This window comes from Phyllostomus discolor, chromosome 1, assembly GCF_004126475.2.
Source record: "Phyllostomus discolor isolate MPI-MPIP mPhyDis1 chromosome 1, mPhyDis1.pri.v3, whole genome shotgun sequence".
Classification (NCBI taxonomy): Eukaryota; Metazoa; Chordata; class Mammalia; order Chiroptera; family Phyllostomidae; genus Phyllostomus; species Phyllostomus discolor.
In genome coordinates, this window is record NC_040903.2 from 160893658 (window position 1) to 160905767 (window position 12110).

Here is a 12110-nt window from a genome sequence, read left to right on the forward strand (position 1 = left end):
GGGGGAAGTTAGGAGTTTCATGATTCTTACATATAAACAAAATAAAACTGGCCAGTTTATTAGAACTGTAATATTATTGCTAGGGTTTGTGAATTCTTTAAATGTAGAACTGTGGACAAGCTAAGAACAGCACCCTTAACATTCACCTAACACAGGGGTGTCACATTCATTTTCACAGGGGGCCACATCAGCCTCGCAGTTGCCTTCAAAGGGCTGAATGGAATTTTAGGACTGTACAAATGTAACTGCTCCTTAACAGTTAAGTGAGAGCTCTGTGCTGCCGCTGGGTAGAAACAAGGTGCAGGGCTGGATAAAACAAGGTGGAGGGCTGGAATCAGCCTGCGGGCCTTGTGTTTGCCACCTGTGACCTAACAGAACATGGAGACATTGTTCATTTTTCATTATGAGGTCACAGTAGCAAAATACCATGAAGGATCTTTAGTGGGGAACGAAGCTAATCAAATTAGAATTAAAACTGAAAACATCAATCCTTCTCCAAAGACCTTTCCTTCACTTTGATAGCCAGTCTCCAAAGATGTCTGCACAAATTCCTCCCCTTCCTGCAGACACATGCACATGCTGCTCTTCACAAGGAGGACACACAGAGGGCCCAGAGACACATGAAAAGATGCTCAGCATCACTAGCCATCAGAGAGATGCAAATTAAAACCATAATGAGATACACGTCACACCGGTCAGAATTGCCATCATAAACAAATCAACAAACAAGAGTTGGGGAGGTTGTAGAGAAAAGGGAACCCTAGTGCACTGTTGGTGGGAATGCAGACTGGTGCACCCACTGTGGAAAACAGTATGGAATTTCCTCAAAAAACTAGAAATAGGACTGCCTTTTGACCTGGCGATTCCACTGCTGGGAATATATCCTAAGAATCCTGAATCACTAATTCAAAAGAACTTATGCATCCCTATGTTCATAGCAGTGCTATTTACAATAGCCAAGTGCTGGAAACAGCTGAAGTACCCATCAGTAAATGAGTGAATCAAAAAACTGTGGCACATTTACACAATGGAATACTATGCAGCAGAAAGTAGGAACTCCCACCCTTCAAGACACAGCATGGATGGCTCTGGAGAGCATTATGCTAAGTGAAATAAGCCAAGCAGTAAAAGACAAATACCATATGATCTCATCTATAAGTAGAACCTAATCGACAAAGCAAACAAGTGAGCAAAATAGACCCAGAGACATGGAAATAAAGAACAAACTGACAGTGACCAGAGGAAAGGAGGAAGAGGATAATGGGGGAAAGAAGAGGAAGGGTCAAGTCAAGGAACGTGTGTGAAGGACCCAGGGACAAAGTCAATGCATTGGGGGGTGGGGGCAGGACTGAAAGTAGAAGGTAGGGGGTATGTAGGGCAGGGGAGAGTAATGTGGGAAAGTGGAGACAACTGTAACTGAACAATAAAAAAGATTTTTAAATAATAAATAAATAGATAAATAGGAGTAAGGTTTTTTGTCCACACCCTTGAACCTGGGCAAGGCCTATGACTTGCATGCAGTTCCAAGCTAAGTTTAAGGAAAGTCAGGGAGCTTCCACTTTCATGCCCTTGAGATCCTGAGCTACCATGTAAAAAGTCTGGCTATGCTGCTGGAACCTCCATATCACAAGGCCATGTGGAGAGGGGGGCGATATGAGACTACGTGAAGGAGAACTGAAGGCTGCGGCGAACAATGAACACATGAGCCCGCTGAGCCCTTTCAGCCAGCTTACAGCCATTCGAGTCAGTTCTACAGCCAACATATGAGGTTAAAGCATGTGGCTCTTGTTCGAGATCCAGCCCCAACAGACACCCTGAGCAAGGCCTGTTCACTGCACCTGTGGCTCAGTTTCCCCATTTGAAGAGACACACTACGTGGCTCCATCCCCAGGGGCAGGCCCAGGCAGGAGATCACACAGGACAGAGCTTTAAAACCTGGAAGTCCCCCAACAGAGTCAGACCAGCGACCCTTGGCTTCCTTTACTCCCTTTTCTATCTGCCCATTCAGTTAAACCACACCAAAGTAAACAGGCCTGTGGGCGCCGGTCCACAATCACAGAACCAGAAACTCGTGAAGAAGGCCTCTCGCTCATTCCAGCCCCAGTGACACTGTAGGCAGCAGAGGCAAGGTTCCCCACTGGGCCCTGTCCAAATTCCTAGCCTGCAGAATCATAAGAAATAATAAAATTGTTGTTCTTTTAAGCCACTCAGTTTGGGGGTAATTTGTTACATAGCAATAAGATAACCAAAACACTCACACATGAAAATAGCTTGTTTCCTTATAGTAGAGGGACTAGGAATGATTTTGTTTCTCATTAATGGTGCTCTAATATTTTTATGTGTAGGAAGTTTTAACATAAGGAGGTGGAAGCATCCTCAGTGCCTTGCCCCCTTGCCTCTCACAACCTAGCGGTCGAGTACTGCCCGTGTTACTCCTGGAACACCACTTGGGTGGGCCTCTCCTTCCCCCTCCATTGCCATTGCTCAGGCCATCGTCCACACCCACCGTGACTCCCCTGTTAGCCGCCCAAATCTCCCTGCCTCTAGTCTCTCTACTCTCTCAACCGTACACCCTTCACAGCCCTGCCAGAGTGGCAAAGACATGATCGTGTTCCCATCTTAGAATCCTTTAATAACTCACCATTGTCACCTTCCACAACAACCAGATAGTAACACTATGTGTCTGTCAGTCCCTCTCTCGCCCTGACAATGTCCCTACCTGCAGACAGGCTCACAGGGTTGCATTCTGTACAACTCCGGGGGTGCCTCACTCACAGGCCACTTGAAGACCTGGGCCCCCAAGTGGCACGCAGTGCAAATCCTGCCCTACTGCACTCAACATCCCTCAATCGCAAACACTTCATATTCTTTTCACTTCATGCCTTTTTCATTCAAATTTTTCTCTCATATATTTACTCCAAGTTCTAATTTATATAATTTACCTTCTCCAGTTGCACAGTCCATCAGAACTGGTCATTCAAAAATTGTCTACTGAACACCTACCATGTGCCCAGCTCCTAGGTACCCCTAGTAATAAATAAAACAGACAAGAACCCTGCCTTCAAGAAGTTCTCAGTCCTAATAAATGGGCACCAATTTGTCACACTGACCAGAGGCCGGCCCACTTTCTCTGTTGCCAGGCTATACAGTCTCGGCCTCAACTCTTCCACTCTGTCCCTGCAGTGTGAAAGCACACGCAGATAATCGGTAAGCAAGTGGGCATGGCTTTGTCTTGATAAAACTTTCTTCCTGAAAACAAGAAGCTTGGTCCTCCGTTTGCTGACCCCTGGTACACTTTCTCTGAGAAGTCTTTTTTATTAGTCCCATTTCCACAGTGATGCTTCCTTTGCCTTGTGACTGCATCTGTCTTCAATAAATGTTCAGTCTCCCCCCACAACAGTGGTAGGAGAAGTTGTTGGGGAAATGAAAGTATCAAGAGATACTTTCAAAGAAGAATAAACTTACCAGGTATAAGACTTATTACAACAGATTGTTACGACATTAGTTAAGAACACAGACTGTGAAGCCAGACTTCCCAGTTCTATCTCCTACTAGAATACATCTCTGGAATAATTTCTAAAAGTCTGCATTCCTTTGCTCCTCCACGTGTTAAATGGGCAAGAAAGTATAACCCCTCTCATCAAGGAAGTATGTGTTAAATTAATTAATATATCTGAAGGGCAATAGTGAGTGACATATCAGAGCTTGCTATTCTTTGCCATTATTGCAGCAATTTAATATAAAAACTATATATCACAGACAATCAACTTAAAAATGATGCTGAAAGTTAAAAAAGAACTCATCATATTGTGTCTTAAGGACTTAACATGCATACCAGCCCCACCTGGAAAGAGAAATCTCTCTTGCAACTTTATTCAGAGAAAAACTTCTCACATGGCACATGAGAGCAAGAGATTCTGAAGGACACAATGAGACACCTACACAATGAGAGACACCTACAGCACGGAAGCCCAGGTGGTGCAGGAGAACACCACTCCAAGAGTGGTAGGTGACCCCAAGTGAGGGTCACCTACCACTCTCAATGGCAGTCAAGGGTGAAACTAAAGTACAGGATATGTGCCATCCAAAGACCCCACCAGTTCCGACATTGTTTCATTCCTCCTGTTTTATTATGTCATTGCGAAAAAGTTAAATAAATATTCTTGTTTGACAAAATATTCTCATGTTAGTAACTATGCCTGGGATTAATGAACAAAGAAATATTAGGAATTTTAAGTGGAATTTTACAATGTCTTAGTCCCACATTTTACTCCCATGGAATGAAAAACCACAACCATAACTAAAATTGATGGAGAAATAAAATTTAATGTTCAGAATTTGTCTTTAAAACTTAACTTCTGTGTGCCTCAGCTCTTATAGCTGTAAAAGGAAGCTAATGGACTCATTTCATAGAGATGTTGTGGGCACCCAGTGAGGTATCATATGTATTCACGAAACACTGAAAGCAGTGCCTGGTACGTAAGCGTCATCTGAATGTCACCTGTGACTGCGACAATTGTATTCTTATTTGTTTTCACTTAATCCTAGACCCCAGGCCCTCCACAACCTTTCGGTCGACTCTTGGTTCCTACAATGCACCTGATTCTGCTAGCAAATCCTAAGCCCCAGTAGGCCATGGGGTGTACATCTCTGGCGCTCCACACAGCTAAATTCAGGATGGCATTCAATTAAGGATTCCTGAATGAATGAGCTCTTTGAAATCCCATCAAATAATAAGTTAATGTTAAATGCTTACAATAGGTTTCTTGCCTTGGATGATTTTCTAATGTAATGGGAAAACCAACCTTGACACTCTCGAAACACTAAACTCTCATATGCCTGTCATATAGCTCAGGCCTGATATATTGTTGATTTCAGCTTTCTCAAAAAAAAAAATCATGGAAAAACGTTCTAAGTTGCTTGAATGGGTCCATTTATTGGGTTCATTTCTAGAAACAGAGAAATTGTTAGTAGAACTTATTTCTCTTTCAAGAAAACATTTAAAATCTTATTTTCACTTTGAAAATTAAGGCTAACATTCCCAAATTAGGTAAGTTGGTTGTTTGGTTGATTGTAGGGAAAAGCAAACTAGTGTATGAATAGCCTAATAATTTGTCCGGTGTTTTGCTTGCTCAGAGTCACTGGCATAATAATATAATCTGTTTAAGTGCCTGCTACACAAGACAACAAAGAAACGTTTCACTGTTCTTTAAAATTCCAAATCAGCTTGGAGAGATATCTGTACTTCCATTTCCATCATCCTGACCTCATCTCACTGGAGTCTGGTGCATGTTTTAATTAATTTGTAACACCAACAACTTATGCATCTTGGTAAACGACCTCTGTGTCTTAAATGTTATGAAATGAGTCACATAAATAAACATTTTTTCTCCATCTACATGTTTAAAATGTGGGATTGCTGAAGGCTTCTACTTAAGAGCATCTTTTTCAATGGTGTCTCAACATTTTAACATAATTTTTTCAATAAATAGAAGGATAAACCATAGCACTGCAGGAGTCTTTTACCGACATTTAATTATTAGCCTATCTGACTTCAGATGGAGTCTTAAAGTCCTCTTTGTAAAGTAAAATGGGCTTTATAAAGTCTACAGAACTTTTTCTGTGTTCCCTGTTAACGTTCTTTATTTTAATAACAGGCTTCTGTGTAATTAATCCCTAGGAGTTTGCCGTCACATAATCTACCCTGTGTATGAACTGTTCCATGTGTATTTTTCTGGGAACAAGACCTCTGGAGAAAATAAACAAATAAACAAAGACCAAAAGGAATCACGCACAAGGGGACAAATTGTGTGAAATACCACCAGTCCCATACACTTATAAACCAGGCAACAAGGACGGAACTTCTCAATCCATCTTATCAGAGATTTGGGGAAATGGGGTTCCACTGTAACTATTTTTTCCCTTTGACAGGGAACCATAATAGTCCTGTATTTGGAAGCTAAAGCAATAAGGCAATCATAAATAAATGGTACATAACAACTGCTCTTCGAGTCGAGTTGTGTGTGTGTGTGTTTTTTATTGGATTATTTCCCACAGTCTGTGCCTAATCACACAAGTTAAGAATTTGGCTGAGAAAATTTGTGATGGAGTAAAATTTAAACAATAAAGCTAAAATTTTATTATTTCTCATAAAGTCATTTCACCCATGTAAAGCAACACGCAAGCAAAGGAAAACTACTATGTATTTATTACTTGAAAACATTTTGAAACTTGCAAAATTCTCATTTCAAAATTGAGAAAAATGTAATTTTTGTAGAGTGAAAGTGGACCACACTCATTCCATGAAAAAAAAATCCTGCGAAAACAGAAATTGGCGATTTTCTCTAAGAAAACACAGCAAAAACTGGGAAGAAACTTGAGGATGCTTAAATTTCCACTGTGGAACAACTTCTGCTGCCCAGTGGGAAAGGGAAAAAAAAAAAAACACCTGCAACAGGATGGGAGGGGAGGAAGACAAGCTAGGACTATACATCCAGACGGGGAAGGACTAGGCAGGTTTCCCTAGTGTGTGGAGTGGGGCAGCTGACAGGACAGGAAGACGTACACCAAGACGAACGAACTCCAAGGCAGATTCTGTAGTCACCTGTCACATCGCAGAAGGACAAGAAGGCAGTATTTGTAGGAAAGACTAGACCAGGGCACAGCAGACACTGATGAGCTTAAAGTACCTTTTAACTAGAGGAAATATTAGTGAGGTGCTGAAAGTTGCTGCCACCAACTGGGCATCAGGCAGACTTAGGGGTTACAAATCACTTTCACTTCATAAATGGTGCACTTCCATCAAAATGGTAAACAGGCTTTACTGTAGTCAAAGAGGTTAGTTTTAAAGCTGGTAATATTTTAACTAGCAAAAATAGAAATTTTCAGCAATAACTGGAAAAAATGTAACATACAACTGCTCTCCCTGATGATTTATGCAGCAGGGCATGGTTCAAAGACTTATTCATGTGAGACTGTAATAGCAATAAGCAGAGAGAATACATTTTAAATAAATGCCACTCAAATTTAACATCAGAATTGGAAATTGTTTAAAATGAATCTGAAAATTTTTGACCCAGTAATTCTATTTTTATTAATTTATACCACATGTCAACTTGTACATGTACATTACACATATCACAGTTATGTAGAAGAATGTTGGTAACTGCAAAAAATTAATATGATCTAAAGATTGTATTAGGGAACTGTTTCAGCCACATTAAGGAATTCTATATGCCAAGAGAATACATGAGGTATATCCATATGATTTAATAGATGGATGCACTAAAGATATTTAAAGGTGAACAAGGTTCAAAACAGGATGTACGGTACCTTCCATGTATTAAAAAGGATACATGTATATATGTGTGTACATATACATATATATTTATGTGTATATGTATTTGTATATGTATGCATATATGCCCATATTTTTTTAAATGCACAAGAATATAGTGTCTGAGTGGTAAGTAGAGAAATCCTTTTAAATGTATATCTTTTTAAATTATCATTTTTACCTATCTATATAAAACCTTATAGATAATATGAGAATGATAAAAATAAAAATCCTTACATTATAAAGTTTCATTATATTAACATATAATATACTGCAAGGGTTCATTGTAATTATTTTAAAAGCCTTTATATATGTAAAACCTTAAAAAGGACATGAGAATTAGGAATAGTCATGATTGGTGTTGTATTTAATACCACATTTTGGGGAAGGCTTTATAAATAGTTTGCCATAGGGTAACATCTGTTTTAGTGACCAAATGCTATGAAGAACAGAGAGGGTAATCTCTCCACAGTCATAAAACATGTGAAACCCAACAGAAGCAAGTGCTGGTGTGAGTAAAAGTGTGGACATGCTGTTAAGCAGCAGAGCTTAGTTTCTGTTTGCACACTGAGTCTGTGCCTCCCCAGGAAACATACTGGTTGGCGATAGCACACAGAGATGAGACAAACGTCTGGCCAGGCTTAATGTTTCCCTGCAGATTTCCATCCGCAGAATTAAACCCCCACTTCCTCTCTCTCTCTCTCTCTCTCTCTCTCTCTCTCTCTCTCTCTCTCTCTCTCAACAATGGCAGCAAGCTTAGATATTAAGATAATATTGTATAGAGCAGAAATGTTTTCAAAGGAAAAGTGCTGCACTAAATGAGGTCCTTTGGAGAACACATGAAAACCAGAGCTTCAGTCCCTTCAATGAACTTGCCACAGGCCTCACACACAGGGCAGTAAATGTCTGCGGCCTGATCAGGGTTGGGCTTACTGTGATACGCAAGTTTTCTTCCCAACACTGTAGGAATCCCAGGTTTACTTTCCACAGAGGCCAAGGTGGAACCAAATCAATCACAACTATTTCCTAGGGTCTGAAAATCAAGCATATCTTACCACAGCCTGAGAGCTGGCTCTGACCATCATCTTGTCCCCAGGCTAGACCAGGACTCAAAACCTGGTCTGTCAGTTCACTGCACTTTCAATTCCCCACCTGGGCTATACAGACACAAATTTCACTACATGTATAATTAAAACAGCTTATAGCACCAAAAAAAAAAAGAAAGAAAGAAAGAAAAAGACAAAAGAAGAAAGAAGAAAGAAGAAGAAGAATAGTAGTAGTATTAGTAGTAGTAGTAGTAATGTTCAGCCACATAGCCCAGCAAACATCATTTGGTCACTCAAAGCCCTACAATCAAGTTACAGAACTAATCAAAAGAGAGAGAGAGAGGGCAACAATGAGAATCCTAAGAACTTAATAGAAAACCTCTGAATATTTCCTGTCTGAGTTCTTTTCACAGGCTCCTCCAAGGAGATAAAGTGGGTCATTTATGGTCCATCCTCCTACTTCTATGGAGGCTTGAATTTAATCTCAGGAAGATATCTTTTTCAAGCTGAACAATTGTAAAAGAAGTGTATTCCCACCCTTCTTCAATTCAGGGAACTGACAATCCAGATACAGTCAATCCGCCTAATTTGAGTAAGTATTTCCTGCTGAAACATTTTCTGTAGTAGGGGCATAAGCAGCTGGTGAAATGCTCAATTGCATGTACATAACACACACCCACCACTGGTTTAAAACACGCGTTTAACGGTGGGTCACAGCAGGGTTACTGCCCCAGTGAAATGAAGAGCTCCTTACAACCCCAAAACAAGTTCTCATAGACTCTCGCCCTGCTGTGCTTCCAGTGTAGACATCTGAAGAGCAGAACCACTCAGAAAACCCAGTCCCTGATTTTAATAAGCATAACGTAGAGGACAGCCAACTGTGAACTGTATGTCTTCTTTGACAGTCTGCCATTGGAATCCCTTCCTTTCCTTGCTGCCTTACAAATGGACCATCTGCAAAGGTGCCCACAGGAAAAGCACTTTCCCCTAAACCCAACCGGAATTGGTGTGAAGGGAAAGGAATGGACTTTTCCTCTTCTCTCAGTCGCAGCAGCTCCTCCCCTTCTTCCTCAAAGAACCCTTCTGGCCTCCCAAAATCTGCCTCAACAATGGTCCAAGATTCCTTTTAACCATGACCTCGCCTCTGGGGCAGAAATCCTTAGAGTGTTTGTCCTCGGACGTGTTGAGGATTGGGTAACCCTTGCCCTTCTAAGGTGCCTCCACAGGTCTTGTCAGGGATCCTTCACCTATCCTGCGTCGACCCGGTCAGATTCTGGAGGAGGGAGGGGAGACCCACACCGAAGGAGCCGACCCGTTCCATTACCCTTTAAGCGCGTCGTGTCCTCCACCGCCTCTTCTCTTGGATCGGCTGGCCCTGGTTTCCTTCGTGTTCCCAGCCTCCAAATTGGTATCCGCCCCATGGCTCGTGTAGGACGCTAAGAGTACGGTAAATCCTAGGGCGACCTCCAGCAGCCCCCCTCGCCGCATGTTGTCGAGCGGCCGCCGGTTCCCGCCGCCTCTCGCCGCGCCCGGGGCTGCTCCGCGGCCGCCGCTGCGCCCTTAAGCGCGCCGCGCCGCCGGGGTCCCGCTCTCCCGCCGCCCGTCCCCCGGGCCGGGCTCCTCCCGCCTTCTCCAGGCGCTGCTCCCACTTCAGGCGGCCCGTGCCAGCTGCAACAGACAAATCGCCCAGGCGGGGAGACATTCAGTGCATCGGGATGCTGAAGCTGCATGGTCCCCATTCCCGAGCCTAGCCCGCGCGCGCCGCCTGCGCGTGGCGCATTTATTTTGGGTAAGTGAAGACCGTTTGGTCCACAGCTGGCTGAAAAACCCAGGCCCCCGGCGGCGGTGGATCCAGCCAACCCCACGCGCCACTGGACGCTGCCTGAAAAGGGCTCCGCAAAGCACCCGTGTCCCGAGAGGTCCTAAGCCCCCGGGCGAGTTCACTGGGTTTATTTTAATGGCACAAATTGCGCGCGACGCGCGCTCTGAACGCCCTAAGCTCCCTAGCCTGTCCTCTTCCCAAGCCGCTGGGCTGGAGCCCGCCGCGCCGTCCCCGGCCGGCTACGGGCACTGCCACCGCCCCCCAAACATCTGACGCGGAGCCCGGCACCGGGAGACCCAGGCCAGGAAGCTGTCAGGCAGGGGAGGGCCAGCGCCAGCTGTGGACGTTCCGGGACAGCCCCTCACCCCCGTCCCTGTCCTCAGCGCGGCGCAAACGCAAACGCCTCCGTGGCTGGAACTCTAGCCCCTGTGGCCACCCGACCCCTGTCGGGACCTCGGCTGAACCCACTGGAAAAGCGGCGGCTCCGGCTCCCGAGGCGGCGGCGGCTGTCCCTCGGTCCTGGCCGCGGCAGCCGCTGCCCGACTCCGCCCGCAGCTGTCCCAGCTGTGGCCGCCTGTCCGCCCGCGGCACCCACAGTTTCTGCTGCGGCTCCCGCGCCCCCTCCTTTCCCCACCTCTTCAAGTATCGTCTGCGCAGCGGTTTCTCGCGAGAGAAATACTTTTTTAAAAAAAAAGAAAGAAAAAGAAAATGACACCCCCTCCTACATCCCCCTCATCACCACCCCACCCCTCGGCCCCATCCTTCCCCCCTTTCCACTCCCCTTTGCCAGCCACCGCCTCGGCGCAGGGGCCTCCCTCGCTCGCAGGATTAGAGCAGTGGGAGGAGGCAGAGGTGATCCGGTCCTGCCTGGCCTGGGATTGTTCGTTTGGGGGTGAGGAGTTGAAGGAATGGGAAGAAGTGGAGTAGCGGTTTAGCCCGCTTTGGGGCTGGGAGATCAAGACCCAAGATTAGCCTCTCCCGTGATCTGGTAAGCCTGGCCCGCTTGGAAAGCTGTGCCACCTGCATCACGAACGCGCGCTGGAGACTGCGGCTCGGGAGGCCCAGGCGGCCCCGGCGCGGGAGGAGACCTGTCGCTGCCCGCGCCTCCTCACTGCGCCTCCCTGGCTGGGCACCAAGCGGAGGCTAGAGGCCCGGAGCCTGGGGCCGGGAGCGTCGCCGGCCGCCACAGGAGCTGGTGTGCGGGAGGGGGAGGGACTTCGCTGCTGCCACTTGCCGCCCCGGCGTCCAGAGGCTGCTCCAGCCGCGGCTCTTCCTGAGGCACGGTTCAAGACGCCCGGGCTGGACCCGGGATACTCCTGCAGACTGAGTGCGATTCTGACCCAGAGGCCTGTGAATGTGGGAACCTGGGACTTTTGGGGTAGGGGCCGCGAAGGGATGGTTCTCTTGTCCAGCGCAAAGCTAAGACTGGAGTTGTCCTGGATGAACCTATTTCGACTCCCCCAAACGCACTCCTACACACACATACACACACTGGCTGCTTCTCCAGAACAGCAAAGCACAGTGACTTTGGAGAATATAGTATTTATGGCATCTTTATATGGACAAGGCCCGGTGTTGTCTGCACCCTGTAATGGTTTAGGAGGGCAGGAAGTCACACCCTGGCCTTGGCCATTGGAACTGGAGACCCCCAGAAAATCCCCGTCTATCAGCCACCAGTTGTCAAGCCAGAAATCACAGCTCAACACAAACAGGAATCCTGTTGAAGGGGGGTTTCCTTATTTGCAATTGTTTGTGCCCAGATAATAGGGTATAAGCACCTGGGCAAGTTATTGAGCCTCTTTCCAATTGCAAGATGGGAATGACAATGTGGACCACAGGACTGTAGTGGTGATGATGAGCCTGCTGAAGTGTTACCACACATGAAGGTGAAGAAAACAATAAAGTT

At 45.4% G+C, this 12110-nt stretch overlaps 1 protein-coding gene across 4 annotated transcripts in view; it reads right to left on the reverse strand.

Annotated features, from left to right (window-relative positions):
• The window catches only part of FBN1 (fibrillin 1), a 228806-nt gene extending 217981 nt beyond the window's left edge, over nt 1-10825 (reverse strand). For 2 of the 4 annotated variants that reach the window (XM_036033266.1, XM_036033271.1), the window contains exons 1-2: nt 10673-10807; nt 9707-10050 (exon numbers count right to left, since the gene is read on the reverse strand). In XM_036033266.1, coding sequence (XP_035889159.1) covers nt 9707-9870 — 164 coding nt within the window. In that variant the 5' untranslated portion in view covers nt 9871-10050; nt 10673-10807. Of the gene's footprint in view, nt 1-9706; nt 10051-10672 lie in introns of those variants that run through there. The other 2 variants (XM_028505704.2, XM_036033263.1) reach the window with 2 other exon arrangements.
• Between the last annotated feature and the right edge of the window lie 1285 nt (nt 10826-12110).